The 17,292-nt window shown below is 34.7% G+C and overlaps 1 protein-coding gene and 1 non-coding gene across 2 annotated transcripts in view; one reads left to right on the forward strand and one right to left on the reverse strand.

Moving 5' to 3' along the window:
• Positions 1–17,292, forward strand: part of LOC142979396 (rho-related GTP-binding protein RhoN-like) — a 159,545-nt gene that overhangs the window by 130,947 nt on the left and 11,306 nt on the right. Inside the window, exon 3 of the mRNA XM_076124277.1 lies at positions 10,462–10,549. Within this exon, the coding sequence (XP_075980392.1) occupies positions 10,462–10,549 (88 nt within the window). The remainder of the gene's footprint in view (positions 1–10,461; positions 10,550–17,292) is intronic.
• TRNAE-UUC (transfer RNA glutamic acid (anticodon UUC)) lies at positions 2,268–2,339 on the reverse strand. The gene has a single exon. It is a non-coding gene; the product is annotated as a tRNA-Glu (tRNA).

Consider the following 17,292-nt stretch of genomic DNA (forward strand, 5'->3'; position numbering starts at 1 on the left):
AGCAATGCACTCTTCTAAACTTAAACAAAAAATAGCCGTAAAAAACAGCAAAAAAAGATAAAATAATGTATACATTATCAAAACAGAGAATAAACTCCCATAAAAATCAGTACACGTTCCATCGCACTGATTATTTCCATTTCATTGCGGTTCATTTAACGCCAAAGCTCCCACGCCGCGCATTCACTCAAGTGCATTCATTACTACTTGAATTTTACTACGGCCAATTTAATTTGACCTGGGAATATTGTCGAGTGGTTTTAGTTGAATAGAGTGTAAGTATAAAAGTGAATACTAAAAGTCAGTCAATCAATTTAGATGTAGAAAAACACATTAAACTAGACAATTTTTGTGCTTAATTTTTTTTTATTGATTTGAGGTATCTCATTTGTCATAATGTTATGTTTCTGTTACCGTATTTTGGAGCCCCCGTCAGATTCTTTCTAAACACGGGAGTCACTCAAAAATGTAAAGCATACATTCTTTAGTGATTAAATTAAAATGATACCGCTATTTTCATTGTAGGCTAAAATTAATCCATAATTAATTGCGTACTTAACGCTTTGTAGTAGGCAATATTATAATCCCAACAAAATAACTGTCAACCTATTTAAACATCATACGATTAAATAAAGAAACGATGCTTTAATTTGTAAGCAAAATATAAGTAATGTCAAAAACAATTCTTCAATATAAGTCCCACGCACTCTTCAAAAGACAGGTCTTTATAAAATGGTCGTCTTGGACCGCCAACAGCGTTCGGAAACCAACTGACGTTTTACCGCCAAAGAGTTTTTGCTATTGAAAAAAATGTCCCTTGTGTTTAAATATGAATGCCGTCGATCAGTTTTATGAGCTCGTTCAATAGTGGAGAGGAAATAATAGTTATTGCAGGGATAATATTATGTTTTTATATTTGGAAATGATTGAGCCATTATCCGAGTAAAGGGTTACTTTTTAGGACAAATTGAATGAATTGAGTTTCAAATTAAATGAAAGAAATTTATCTAAATGCGTTTCTATTAGGCATTAAGATATCTGGAATAAAATCCTGAATGCGCAGCTACACACTTGTTCAGAATTTTCCAACGATTCATCGTGTCAACAACCTCCTTTACTATAGTCATTCTATCGTAACATAAAATAATTTACTACAGGATTAACAATTCACTGTAACAAATATCTCACATTTTTATCCATCGTAAATCAGCCAGGATTAACTAAAATTGAAACAGCAAAACCGCAATTTCATTCGTACATTGTCTTCATAATATATGTAGATGGTTCTACCTTCCAAATTGTTCAAGTTGAGCTCGCACTGGGCTCGCAAAGTTGAGAACATTCGCTCAAATTCTACAAATTAACGTACTAGCATTTATTATTATGTAAGTAAATAGCCGACACGTTAAACCCGCTGAAATTTACGGGAACTCAAGATAATTAGACGTCAGAATATAATGAATGGCTAAATGATTATTACAACGAGTGGGTTCTCTCAAGATGGCGGACGAAATTCGCGGGAATTCTCGTGAAATATTTTGTTGAAAATATGTTTGAACTTAATTTGAGTGTTTCTTGGATATTGATCAAATGTTGGTATTATAGATTGAAAAGCTTTTTGTTATTGTTTAAGTATTTGAACAAATCATTGTTAGCTTTACGATAAAAAATCGCATTGAACTATTCTGAAAAATAATGGCTCTACTATTTTTTTCTTTGATTATAATGGCATTTTATCTTTTTATTTCCGTCATTTTTATTTTTGGTCTCTGCCTACTGAGGCCTACTCCTATGGGAAGAAGGCGTGATTTTATGTATGTATGTAGCATTTTGTCGGCCTTTTACGATCTACATTATATTAATATTTAAAATATCAAAAATTACATTTAAATAATATTAATGTCTTCCTATCCACCTAATATTAACACACAGAATCCTAACTGTCGAGTTTTTTACTACAAACTACCTGCTCTTCTGTCGCCGATATGAGAACATCCGTGAGAAAGTTATTTTTTTGTTTTAAAATAAACACTTGAAGAAACCATCACTAGTCAAGTGTGTAAAAAACGGATTACTTTCTTTGTACAACTAAAATTATAGGCAAAAAGTAGAAAAAACGTACTTGTTGATTCGGCGCAGGTTATCTTTCTGAGGCTAAACAATATATTTTTATATTTTGTTGCAAAACCTTATTGTTGTATTTCACACAAGCATTATGACAAAGACCAATTTATTTACCTGATCTGTCAAAAATTCCAAAAAGTACTTTCCCGTACCGGGAATCGAACCCGAGCCTCCTGGGTGAAAGCCAGGTATCCTAGCCACTAGACCATACGGGATGATGACTACGGAGGTAAAGTTACCGTTTACGTGTATAATCTTAATCTTTAGTATTTGTTATCGCACTCAAAGACTATTATTTTTTTATTATCAAAAGGAATTTCTGACGTATCAGTGTTTATGTCGCGATACGAATAAAAAGAATTTGTAGTAAATTACAGCTCTGAATAATTTCTGTGCAGAAAAAAACAGCATTGAAACTATTTCCACTGCTGTTTTTCATAAAAACAATACATTTACATACATACATAAAATCACGCCTTGTTCCCATAGGGGTAGGCAGACACCAGAGAACGCCATTTAGTACGATCCTATAAATATTTTTACGTTATCGAATAAGAATTAAAACATTTCTACATAAAACTTTTGGAAAAAGCGTATAACTACAAAATCTCCAGACAAATTGATGTTCCATTAGATCGGAGAACGTTGTTTGTATGTTTCAAGAGCCAATATAACTAGTAGAGTTCAACCCGTTACAATTTATAACAGGTCATTGCTTTCAACGTGGATGTAAAACGGAAGATACTAGTGTCTAGAATTATTTGTGTCGATTTAAAGCATGTTTTAGTATAGATTAGGTGGTATTACGAAATGTACTGTTGTATAAGTAATCAGACTCTGCTTTTGCAGTTTTAGTAATTGTTAAATTCTCAAATGTCTTGATTTTAAATCAAACGAAAAACTATTTTGTGTGATACACAAAAAAGTATAGTTTTAAGTCTGGTTATCCTTTATATCGACTAGCTACATGATTCATAAGTACCCTACGGTATAAGGCTAACAGTTGATCTTAAAAATGATCAATTCGTCGTCTTAAGAAATCTGTTTTCTTAATTTTATTTGGATGGCATAGTTTCAGAAATAAAAAAATCGATACCTTCAGAAACTAATAAACCATAGTAAACATTTCTTTCATTAATACAAAGCTGATTCTTTAGTTCCTATCCTATAACAATTTTATCCTCCGAATTAAGTATCTATCCACGCATAACATAGTCAATAACAAAACAACTTTTTCTAAAAAAGTCTTCAATACCTAAGACTAATCAATCATGCATATTATGAGTATAAAACCACTCTCCTTAGGTATTTTACTATTAGCTTACACCGTTGCTCAGGGCTCTTGGAATATAAACGACAGAATTATGTTAAAGTACACTTACCCCTCGTAATGACGTAAAGCCTAGATAATTTGACAGACTGAAAAAAAATATGGCTGCCGTTTGGAAGAGTTTCGTCACAGTTAAGAAAGTAATTTGGCTGTTTGAAGATTACAAATAAGTGAAAAGGAGATCAAAATAATGTGGTATTTTTTTGCTGAAAATTTTTAAATCTATTTTAGCTCGTGTCTTGGGCTGCGATACTTGCAAAGAAAGCCAGTACTTAGGTACAGGTGCTGCTTTCACTGATAGATAAAGATTCATGCAATACTAACAATATACCTAGCAAAGTTATGCTGATAATTATGCTTCAGTCTACCAATTATCATTCTTAATTTAGATTTTGTACATATCAGATAACATAATTTAGTTAAAGTATATTTGTGACTTATAAATAAAAAAGTATAGAATATCAGTTAAATCAATTAATATCTTGTCGCCTTCATGTCTCGTCTCTAACATCATTTTAAATTACTTGCTTAAAAATGCTTTATTTTTCCCAAAGTAACATTGCAAATCGATAACAAAGCAATCAATAAATCCACCTTAACTCGTCTTTTAATCGGTATTTACCAAACAACAGTACCTATTTCTATCCAAGGACATAGAAAAATAAACTCAATTTCTATAAAAACTAGTATAATCTATCCGTTTTCATACATCGATGTTGAGGTCAACGTTTGCGTTCCCACAGGACAATGTATTGAGAGTCATGTTGAAACAGACTTGTATCCGATAATACGATACCAATACTGCATTGCAATTCCGTTACCAATTGACCTTCTTAGAGTGGAGTTTATTTTGTTGCATTTAACTGTTTGTAGAGGACAAATTGTTGTTTATTGATAGAATTATTGAAATTGCCAAAGCTAAGCTATGAAAAGTGGTGGACTCAAGGCCCAACCCCTCCCTCGATTGGGAGGAGACCCTTGTCCAACCAGCCATGGGTTATAAAAAGCTAAATGTGAATATACCCGCTCGATGGGTTATTTTGTTGGCATTAACTGTTCCTGTTTATGTTTTATAAGCTATTATAATAATTAATCAATCACAAATTAATTTTATCATTATGTAAGCTGGTATCCGCATTTTAATAAATAATTTAACAATGTTGGATAGTCATCAAAAATTGAATCACCTTAGCCAAAGTAAGTATAAAAAAAATCAGTTACACGCTTTCCAAGATCAATATAATGTCTTCTAAACCTAATTAGGAATACTAACTACATAATCTACATAAAACATAAAATCACACCCTGTTCCTATAGGAGTAGCCAGAGACCACAAGAACACCACTTGGTACGATTCTTACACACTTTCCTTGCTTCATCCTCCCTTGATCCACACATCTTGTCATACCGCCAGTTACAGATACTAACTAATGAAAATACCAAGAAAATCTCACAATAACAATCAAAATGTCCCTATTATCCCAATTACATCACAATCTATTTGTTACATGCTCTCGTATATTCAGTAACAGAATAGAGAAACCTCCACATCACAGACAGGTCAATGCACTTCATTGCATTACAGCTGATAGGTACACGTAACTAATGTAAGGGAGAGAGGATTATTGACAAGGTTTAGATGGAGAATAATACCTTAGAATAGTACTGAGAAAGAGATAAATTAACATTGGTAGTAACTCTTACTTTAAAACGTAACGAAATCCTGAAAACTCTGTAAATTATCTTTTCATTTATAACACTGGTTTTAGGATTGATTAGTAAAATAACAAACAAGATAATATTATTAGTGACGCAAGGTTAAAAATGATTACTTTCACATAAAAGCTATGAGTTTTCTTTCTTGTCGTGTGGTTAGTGGTGGTTGACCAAAAGTGTCAAAATTGCTCAAGCTTCCAAAGGCCTTTGACGTGGTTTAACGACTGTTATCTCAATTGACAACAACCGGGACTGACTCTTTACGTACCTATTCCCAACTTAATTAGTCCAAATAACAAAGTCATAGCATCAGACGTCGTCCGTCTAAAATTAATACACGAACGTTCACTCAAACAGCACTGCCTTACAACCCCTACATGTATTGTAGTACAATACTGTCAACTGTGACAGCACATAATCCCTCCGGGGTAACATGCTAGGAGATATTTGAAACAATTAGTCATGTTTGCATGTCATGACGTCATAGCTCCTGTTGCTGTGAAATGGATCTTCAGAATGCTTAGTATTGAGTGGTTATGATCGACGTAACACGAGATAATTGAATTAAGGGCCTTAGAAAATTAAATTATGTTATACCGACGATTGGCGATCATAAAATGTTTGTCTAGTTTCATACACGGTGCGATTGTAACGTTTCAATACTGTTGTTTGACATTCTAAATATGTCATCTAAATAAATTCTTTCATAATACGCTAGGGGTGAACAAACTGACATAAATTGACCAAAATAATTATGTACTGTACTTATGTGACTTCCTTTTTACCTCTTATATAACATTCTAAAAACACTCTAACTTATCTTTAACAATTACCAAACTCAAGTAATAACAAAATAGATCGCTTCAACACAACCACGATAATATCTTCACATCGGCGTCACAATCTGCGTTCAGTCCAATAATATCCAGGGCGATTAATCATCTGCGACCTTTGACTTCAGCAAGGGTTAGACCTTTGAAACCCACCATTTGTCTAGCACTCAGCTAATTACTAAAGTGCTTATCGGTTACTAAGACATTAGCCCTTTATAAACATTGTTTGGGATTAATACTTGGTAATTGGTATACTAAATTGAAATAGCCAATCCGCTCTTTACGCTAATTCGTATAGGTTTAGTGGTTTTCTTTTACCAAAAGTATTGACAAAAGCCTGGCGTAGCAGAACTTGAGGGTACAAAGTTTTGAGTGACTGAGAAATCTTGTTTACTAGCTATAACTATGACGGAAACATCACTATGTAGTAGTGGCTTAGGGCTGGCGGAGATAGATATATAAAATTCTTATAGACTTTAAAATATCAATGACCCCCAGGCTTATACAGCTGACAGTGGCTACAGCTATAGCTTTGTTTTGAAAATTATAATCTAGATAAATCGTATTTGTCAAGGTCTCTACTAAGTGGCCTGGACTAAAGCAAACCTTGTACCTAGGTACCTTCTTCGTACACTACATATAAGTGGTAGTAAATTGTACTTCAGAATGGAATAACCACTATCAACTTACAAAAATATAAAAAGAAAATCTATACACGCCATCAATGGGAAGGAAGTCTATTCATAAGATTATTTTACGATTCCACCCACAGGGGTCGTCACCTAGCTAATAAAAAATTCACCAACAGTCCTTTCCTTACAAAGTAATACTTCAGCAAAATCCTTTATACCGACTAGAAAACGATTTGGTATTCAGAAAGCGTACTCTCATTATTATAACCCTACCGAGTTGAGGACACACTTCACTGGACCGTCCGTTCGAATGAATGTTCGTGTAGCCGTCTCTCGAAAAGCCCTTTACAAAATAGCCGGGATGCCAGGCAATAACTGCAGATCGTTGCACTTTATAATGCGGTGTAAGTTACGAGAGTTCAAATGTGTTTAGTCGTGTTTTATGTTAGTTGAGAACAGTTGTTTTAATACCTGTTATGGAAGTTGATGTTGGTTATAGAGGATTTACTGTTCATGTTTAAAACACTACGCTAGTTTATCCGTCAGATATGAAAACATCGTAAACAAATAGGTATCTAGAATACTATCAAGCTGTCAGTCATCTAAGTATTTACTAATCGAGTTTTCTTAACACATCGATAGTTTTAATGCATGAAGTTAACAACTTATTTATCAATTTGGAAATAAACGATTTTAAACTCTTGCCACTTGTACACATAATATTATTATGAAACGTGTCTTAAACTGAAAATGAGAGGTTATGATACCTTATTTGTTTACCCGACGCCGCGACGCGACGTTTCGATCCAATTACAGCGACCGTAGTCACGAACTGACAATTCAGAATATTTCCAAATTCGCATGCATGTTTACCTCATCTCTCGAAAATCAGTCGTAAGTTTGCGTGTAACTGTCTTTTTTTACCGAATATCAGAACAGCGAAAACGCACGCATGACCATCATCCAGAATAAAATGACCAAAATACATAACGCGATATCTCACACTTATACCACTCGTCATAGTCGCTTAACCCTCCCGTTGGCGTAGAAAACTCGCCATGAAACTAGCCGTCATATATTTAAAACCTATAGAACCGATAGCTTTCACTGAGAGAGGATCCAACATTTCACATAACTGGGGAAACTACCTCTGAATTTCAAAAAACTCTCGAGCAACGATGGTTTTTGAAAAAGGTTTTCCTGTTGAGAGTAAAAACGGGTAATTTTTGTGATAAAGCATTACATGAAGATTTATTGGTATATCGAAACGTTTTCTCAAAATACTTTTCAATTAATTCTGTTAATATCGATTGTAAAGAAAAGTGTAGAACTGTGTCTTTTCGATAAATAAATAATAATCTAAAAGTTGAAAATGCAACCCTAAACATAAGATACAATGGTATGGTCATAACAGTGGAGGTATAATAAGCTGCATATTATTCATACACAATATGACGATACAATTCGTCATAAAGTTCAAAAACCGATAGCCCAAAAACCCTCGAAATTTTATCAAAACGAAAAACCATATTTTATAAACTTACCCGACATGAAAAGAAAAATGTCGGGATACGTTAACAGGGAATATAAATTTCTTAAACATCGTGAGACGAGGGTGTGGATAGAAAGTTGTTAAAGATTAACACCCTAGAACCGTGATATTCGGAGCGGAAATTCGACACACCTGTAAAACTAAAAGATACCAAGTTTAATATGTCTAGCAGTGATATATTGCGGTAGTTCACTAACCTTAGACGATGTTAAGGGGAGTATACATTAGAGCATCTTGGGTAGATTTTTACGTAACCATATCACCAAAGAACATTGACTTTTTGGTTTGGTAATGTATGTGGTCGAATGTATATGGAACATTTTGTGCCGATTAAGATAACTTTAAGTTTTTGGCATAGTAAAGTAAGAAATCTATTAATTCGGCATAGTTATTCACTCAAATACAAACTCAGGTAAAATTCTGTAGAAAAACTTTAACGCATCATAATTAAGTCATTTTTATTAATCCTAATACATATTGTGTCTCTTTATCCATCAGTTGCTCTTAGTATTACACTATAGTTAGCAGACAAAAAGTTCCTTGCTCGCCTTTTCCATGTTCATGCCTTTGTTCGGAACATAGGATTTTCTCAGTTTGTATATCAAACGAACTGTTTAGCGTGGTTCCTTCAATGTTCGATTCGTATCTATAAGTAATTGCTCTAATGTATATTCACCTTTTACAGTTTTCGCGTACTGAATAGAAAAGTTATACGGATTCGTAGCCTAAATAGAGTATTGTGTTACAAATAATACAACCTACCAAGTAAAGAACTATCTAAACAAAACTTTTGTTTTTCATCGGTTGAACAAACTCAGCCATTCATCCATCAAAATGTTGGTTCGCAAATGTTTTTACGGAAAAGAAACAAGTTTTTATTTGTCCTTGATTTTATTTTCTGTGGAAACCTTCAGAGTAAATTAAAAAATATATATTTCTGGCCTGAAAAATAAGTGTTGGCGTAGTAGGTACTAGTTAATTCTATACTGATAAAGGCTTAGTTTATCTTCTTATTATGGATATTCTTTGGATATTTTAAGCAGGGGTTCCCAATCTGTTGTCCAAGGAAATCATTTAATCGTGTTGAATACAGAAGCCACTGTCGTCTTCCCCTCTTTGCTTGAAAAGAAAAGCAAATATTTTGCTACTCAATATCATGATTGGAAGCCCTCAATATCATTACAAGTCCTTCTTCTCTTGTCGTATGGTTAGTGGTCAACCTAGTGTCAAAGTTGTTCAAGCCGCCCGAAGGCCTTTGACATGGCTTAACGACTGTTATCTTATTGGCAACAACCGGGCCGACTTTTTACGTGCCCTCCGAAGCACGGAGACGCCCTGTTCAAATACCACTATGCGGTCACCCATCTATGAAATGACCGTGCCAAGGTTTGCCCACAGATCGTTTACCGACCGGTGAGCGCAACTGTCTACGGGCGCCTCGCTACAAGTCCTACTTCCGATTAATCAATTTATTCAATCAATCTTTGCACTAGGTATATAAGTCTATTCAAATGACGTGCGTTTAATAAAATGTTTGTAGTTGTACTTCAACACATCAACACATTTTAAATCGCACGATAATGAGATCAAATTAAGGCCTCCTAATTTGGCAATCAAATAAGCCATATGGTCAGCATGATCATAAGACGGTCGCCATCTTGTGAGCCGTCATACGAAGATTATGTTCCGACAACTGTGGTCCAGTTGCTAAAGAAGGGCACCCTGTATATGGTGTGAGCTTTATACGGATGATTCATACGTACTTGAGTTTGTAGATGTGTGGTTCTATGTTCGTTATGAAGCGAATAAATGTTTGTTTAGTAGGTTGAAAAGTATTGGTAGTTGTCTAAGGAGCTATAGATAAGTAAAAAGTATGAAAATGTAGTTTTTAAATACAATATTTTCACAAAAACAAAGTAAGACATATTACTGCCTGCGTGGATACGGGTCTATATACTAGGTCTCCTCCCAGAATAAGAGTGAAGTTCTATTAGGCCTTTGTTCGCTCTACTCAAATATTTATCAGCAGTTTAATTACATTTGCGTAGATACTATTATTTGATTGACCATGACAATACAACATTATTTTTCATACATTAATAACTTTTAAATGAGACTATTAACCACATGCCTGTCAAATGAACGTTACCGTTTTAGGAAGGGCTTGTTATAGCACTACATTATACCCAACCTCACAATGCCGTGATTGTCATAACTTCTAAACACGACATCAATGTGACAAACAAACAATGTAATGTTTTACGTTTATTGCAGGCGTACACACCCACCGGCTTCGAGAAATACGGCTGTACGTGCACCGTCGCTGACTTCAGGGTTAACTTCTCCGTTTGGGATACTTCAGGTAACTAGTTAGATATATTTTTTGATAAAAAGATGATCTATGTCGTCTGGACTACGACAGACTGGGCTGGACGACAAATTATGTTACGCAGTAATGTATAGCGTATTTTGTGCAATATTTATAACTAACGATTTCAAATGGGCGTTAGGTTAGGCTTAAAAACGAATGTTTACAAAATAGAGGAACATTATTTACAACCGTTTTGGACTTAAAAGTACAATAAATGGTCATATCATATTCGTAATACTTTGCATCAGAACCATTTTTTAAAGTCCAAGGTTTCTTCGGTAGCACTTAGGAGCTGATCTTAGGATCACCACGTTCAAACAATCAAACCATTCAACCATTTAAAATAGGCATTAACTACCCCTAGACTACTTAGGAAAACAAACGTGCTGTCTTATTTCAGCCAATGATGCTGTATTTTCTTTCAACATTCGTACCCAATGCTCTAAATTGAAGCTAAAAGAAGCACTAGTTAAACTAATCCGACGCAGCACTTGCTATTACTTAAAGGATATTTATTTAGCTGGAACGAGTGCTACATGTTGAAATACTACTCGTCCTTTTATCGAGAACTTTTTAGATTTATTGCAATGCTTTTGGATGGAGGATGGAGTCTGTAATGGCTGTACGTTAGGTTTTTGTGTTTAAAATTATGTTAGCTATTCTAGAAGTTAAACAGTTTTGCAGTATTCGCTATAAATGTAATCTTAATCGATATTTGAACACCATTGCTTGCACGTCAACGGAGCTTGGCTTTGTTGAGAGCGTTTAAATGAGTGTACATTACACAGGTATACTCTCTATTTTATCACTTTTATACCATAGATAGACGGATAAAAAAATACTCAAAAAATACTTTTTCTCTCGACCGGGGATTCTAACCCGACACCTCTGCGTGATAGTCTCATACACCGATCGCGTTACAGAGGCAGTCCAAAATACCTTCGTGCACGGCTTCTCTAGCGTAGACCGACCTTTACAGCTAAAAGACTTCGTCAACACAAATTCGCTATTCCCAAATATTTCTCTCTTCAATAACAAAAGCAGCAACCTCAACATTCTTTAATAAACAGAAAGCTGTTAGTTTTACTGCGGAGATGCTTCGTTCAAAAGTCAATATACGTTTGTTTTTATGCAGTGCGTAAACAGAGGATAAAACGTAACGCTCGTATACAACTGTATGTGGTATAAAATCAAATTTTTGTTCTTCGTGTTTATCATGCAAATGTTTTTAGCAACCAGTTGTTAAATTTTATGTCGGACTTGAGATTACTGTTGTTTGACTAAGATGTGTAACATTATATTGTAGTAGAATTATTGTGAGTAAAATAATCGGATTTGACAACCAAATCAAAAATGGCAGGTAACGTACCGCCTTAATGTCTCTGAATATATCAAAAAAGTACATTACTTTAATTAAACTGAAAATAAACCTTAAAAAATATGAGTATAACTGGAAACTTCAATCAATTGATTTAAAAGATATTAATTAATACTACATTCTATTGTAAAAATTGTTGAGTAATAGAGCTTAAAAGGCAATTAATTTAAAATAAAAATCCGTCTTAATCCTAAAGGATGTAGAAAATAACAGATTCAATGTCAATTTGAAACTTAATTACCGTAATTAACTAAAATAAAGTATTATATCAGCAATACGGCTGAGAGGGCATAATAATGGTTGACAATTTGATAAACTCTTCAATTTAAAGCCCGGAAATTAGTCTGTAACCGGTAGATAGCAATAAGTTGAATTCTTAATGGCGTTAATCAGAATAATGACTGCGCTAATTTATTTTAATTTGTCAATAAAATAAATTTAAATATCTGCAGTTTGATCCACACACAATAACCCGGTGCTAAAAGATAACAAACCCATTGAAGGCAATCGCTCATAATAAGTTAGCCTTTAAAATTACAAACAACGCCATCATAGTTTTAATAGGTAATGGCTCCCGTTACTGTTATAGAAAATATCAAACATTCTACTACTTATCTCCCGCTTTTCAACACAAGTATTTAATTCCAACATCTACTTAGCATTATTACCAAGTTATACCACTTCGCCAGCCATATCATACAAAATGTACCATCCTTTTATCGCTAGCAAGTAGTTGCTAACAGCAACAATTGCGCGATTATTGTACAACCGCAAACGACTGTAAATTGTACAATAAGCCACCTATGTCAGGGGTTTACAACCTCGTAAAACGCAGCTAAACTTAACTTATGTTTATTTATTTAGAGTGATAATATTTTATTCATGCGCCCAATGTTTTGCTTCTCTGTTCTTTCAAAGTTACGACCGACCTTGAATCGTATTGTGGTTTTTATAAACAAAATGGAAAATTCTGAAATTTATGGAACCCTTCTTTTGTGTTTTAAATACGGAACTTTAATGTATTTAATCTTTAATAAATATTTTTTGGTTGATTAAAATATCCATAACCATAATTTATCACACAGGGCCTTACTTGATCTTCCTTCCGAACTGTCTATAAATTAATTAACTGTAAAGCTACAATCATAATAAGTTCTATTTCAACTAAACTATTAATATTCAATCATTGGATTCTGTTTTGCACAAGCACGAAAATTATTTAATTTTAACAATTATGAACAATTTTCATGACATTAAGAGTACAATTCTGCTCATCAGTGGGCCACAATACATGGCTACATCAACAAACAATCTTTTTGTAACTATTTATCAACTTACATTACTCCACAAAATTAACTACGGAATAAATGCACCAAAAGTCACGCCGATAGTACCGAAAATTGGCCAAAAGCCGTCGAACTGAAAACCAAAATGGTAGTTAAAGTCGTTAATACAGCTTATGATGGCGTATCGGTGTATGCGTGCTCATTAGTCACAATAAAGTGCGTGTTGTGTGAAGATAACAGCCGTGTAGTGTCCTGATGTTAGCACGCTAATCCGGTAATTAGCTTTCACATGGGGCTGTTCTAGCGTCGAACTTTTGATGACGAATTGACCGTAGGAGTAATCGGTTACCAAATTTTATGTTGGTTGTGACTTTTCTTTTCCTTTTATAAAGACAACTCCTGTATTAATAATTACTCTTGTGTCGCGGGGACTTTTACAAACATACAAACTACAACCAGACCTGAAACAACTATTTGTGGATGGCACAATTTATTGTCCTGTGTGGGAATCGAACCCATCACCTCCTGGCGCAATGCTAATAGAGACCACTTTAGCTTCGGCATCACGGTGGCTTTTGACTTATTTCTTATTAATTTCTGCTAGTTAAGACGGGAGTTTGTTTAATTTATTCCATCACTTTCATTACCTACCAGAAAAGACCTGAAAAGTCTCAAAAACAGTTGTTGTTTTCTTGCTAGACCAACTTATGAAAGAACTTTAGCTTCTACCGTTACTGGAACCGAAGATATCTTCGTAACAGCCGTATTTACTACCCCTGCACCACGATACAGTCATAAATTATCACAATTTATCTCAATAATATTGCACGCGTGACTTCAGTAATAGAGGTGGTATCTATTTGACAGTTATGTAGATAGTGTATGTATTATGTATGTATGTACATATGTAATGTACAACTGTTAGTAGTTATGTAGGAATGTAATGCACCTGTATTGAGACATCTGCGTGTATTAGTCTGAAGCTCCATTCTCTACTAATATTGACTACCTCCGTGGCCCAGTGGTTAAGGTCGCCACGCCGCTACCATTGCGACGGGAAGTCGTGGGTTCGATTCCCGCACGGGATATTATTTGTGCGATCCTCAAAAAATTGTTACGGTAGCTCTATTCTCTACTACTATCGACTATCGACAACCGACCTGTCATCGAGAAATTTTGTACAAAAATCTGATCAGCGCCTCTGACGGGCATCTTAAAAATTATTTTGGCAGTACATTCTAAATGTCAAACTTTCGATACTCGCAATACCGACTCTATAGAATCGCGCTACGGGTCTGGTTGTACCCTGAGTTCGTTGTTTGTATTTTTGTAAAAGTCCTTGCCATATAATAGCAATTCTTAGGGCGAGAGTTATCTATTAAACAAAAAAAACATTTTGTTAAATATGAACTCCTACTTCTAATATAAAGCTATTTATTTCCACCAATCTCCTAGAGGCTGTGTAAATTTGCCTACCTATTCGCTCCGTGACATGTAAACTAGCAGCAGATGATAGCTCACAGAGATCGTGCTCGTTCGGTAACGTGGCGTTGCTTGCACTAGAGCGAAACAAGCGCTGCTCATCCAATGGCCATCACGTAGTGCACTGCGGGCCGAGAACATTACCTACATGCTGACAGATTTAAGATGTAATTTGTACGTGTACGTCAAATAGAAATGATATAAAGTTTATAATATTAGTTCGTCGTGTAGGATGAAGGTTAGGTCACAATATAAGTATAATTAAGTTAAGCTTTTCTATTGCTCGTTGATATTTAGTTTAACTTACTATTTAATATGAGTTGATGGCAATGGCGACTGAATCATAACTTACCGAACCTCAGTAACATTTACCAATTCTTTAAAAACCACTAATTTATAATTAGTCTGTGAGTAAAACATTCATTGACACAGTTTTTTGAGCTAAATTACCACTGTTCTAAAAAACCTTTTTTTCCGCATCAAATGTCACTTACCTCAATAATGTTTTGTTCATTTCGTAACTCTTTTAAACATAGTCCTTCAAACCCAAACAAAATGTACTTCAAAACAAAATACAAACGGAAAACGTTCAAATTATCGTGTGAATCAAACTCTCCAGAGTATAAAGTAATTTATATGATCGCCGCAGTTAATTGTCCTCAAGTGTAGTGCAGTGTGAACGGGTCACTGGCTGCGCTTGCCAATAGCCCGATGTGTACGCAAACCGAATGAGAACATCGCACGACCGTGTTGAGATACATTTATTGCTTTAGTGCGGGATTTTGGGAGTCTCACGCATTGATGAAACTGCAGTTTTCAGTAGTTTGCAGTAGTTGGAGTATCAATATAATTTAACTTTTTTTAACTAGTGTGACATGAATCATCAAGCACGCCTTTTTCCTATGAGGTTAGACAAAAGTCAAAGAACGCTACGCGCTATAAAGATATCATCAAAATATTGTTGAACAGCTAGCCGCCGCTCTATGTAATATACTATATAAAAGTGGTTGCAGGTTCGAAACCGAGGCAACACACCAATGACTTCTTAATTATCACTGGTTCTAACGGTGAAAGAAAACATCGTGATGCAACCTTACATTCCTGAGAGTTCTTTTGAACAGTTCTTAAAGGCATACAAAGTCTCCAGCTCGAAATTGGCGAACGTGGTGGGCTCAAGGGCTAACCCCTCTCTCATTACGGGAGGAGACCCTTGCCCAGCAGTGGGACATTAATAGGTTAAATTTCAATTACTGTATCAAAACGTATTCTTAATAAGTAAGTAAGTATCTTAGTAATACAAAGTAGCTAAAGCCTTATTCCAATTACCACATACCTGTAACATAATAGAGTAATAAATCTGTGCATTATCACATTCAAATTAAATGCGGTCAGCGTTAGTAATACGATATTGTTAGTCAATGAACACCTTAGTTTTGTAACGCAGTTCCCACGCCTACAGGCTATGGGATAACTACGAGGAATTGGAATTACTGACTTGTAGATTACGTAGCATTTAAATATCATGCCGAGAAGACTAGTGCAATATATTAGGTCGGAAAAAAAGTCTTTTCGCATTATAGTATGTATGAACTTGTAATAAAATCTTTTCTCTACACAAAAAAGCTCGATATTTGGGTACCTCACGAGCTCACTGAAAGAAACTTGATGAACCGTGTACTCATTTGTGATTCTTGAAGACAAAGAGATTTTATTACAAGTTCATACATACTATAATACGAAAAGACTTTTTCCCCGATTTAATAACATTTACTATGCCGGCGACCTCCTTTGCGGGGATATCTGAAAATTTATTGGCTTTCGTTTTCATCCCAGGTTCTTTCTTAAGCTATCTACATATCAAACATCAAATTCAAATTAACTATACAGTATTCTGTTTTAAGTGTAACAAAAAGCTTATTTCCTAAAGCATTGAGCACTTACCCTTGATTCCTACCTACTAAAACTTCATTGAGAAAGAAATGGAAGCAAAACTAATACATCCTTTCCACAGGAAGCCTTCCAGACTGACTTATTTATAGAACAAACTCTAATCTACATATTATAACACAAACATACAACGACAAAGGTTGTTATAGAAATTCGACGGATCTCGTTTCCTGGAACTTGTCTATGTTTCAATAGAGATGTTATTGAATCCCTAAGCCGTAACCGATGTATACTTTTCGGATATATACGAATAGGGCAAGATAGAAAATTTTAAATTCTTTTCTATGAAGGCAAGTTTCACAGTTTATATTTAACTAGCTGACCAGCCCAACTTCGCTTGCGTCACATAAGAGAGAATGGGTCAAAATTTTCCCCGTTTTTGTAACATTTTTCACTGGTACTCTGTTCCTTTTGGTAGTAACGTGATGATATATAGCCTATAACCTTCCTCAAGAAATGGACTATCTAACGCTGAAAGAATTTTGCAAATCGGACCAATAGTTCCTGAGATTAGCGCGTTCAAACAAACAAACAAACAAACTCTTCAGCTTTATAATATTAGTATAGATAGTATAGATTAGTTAACTAATAGATATTTAGAATCGCTGAAGCAGGGCCTAACAATTAATTTTACTACTTTT

This window comes from Anticarsia gemmatalis, chromosome 16 (genome assembly GCF_050436995.1).
Source record: "Anticarsia gemmatalis isolate Benzon Research Colony breed Stoneville strain chromosome 16, ilAntGemm2 primary, whole genome shotgun sequence".
NCBI lineage: Eukaryota > Metazoa > Arthropoda > Insecta > Lepidoptera > Erebidae > Anticarsia > Anticarsia gemmatalis.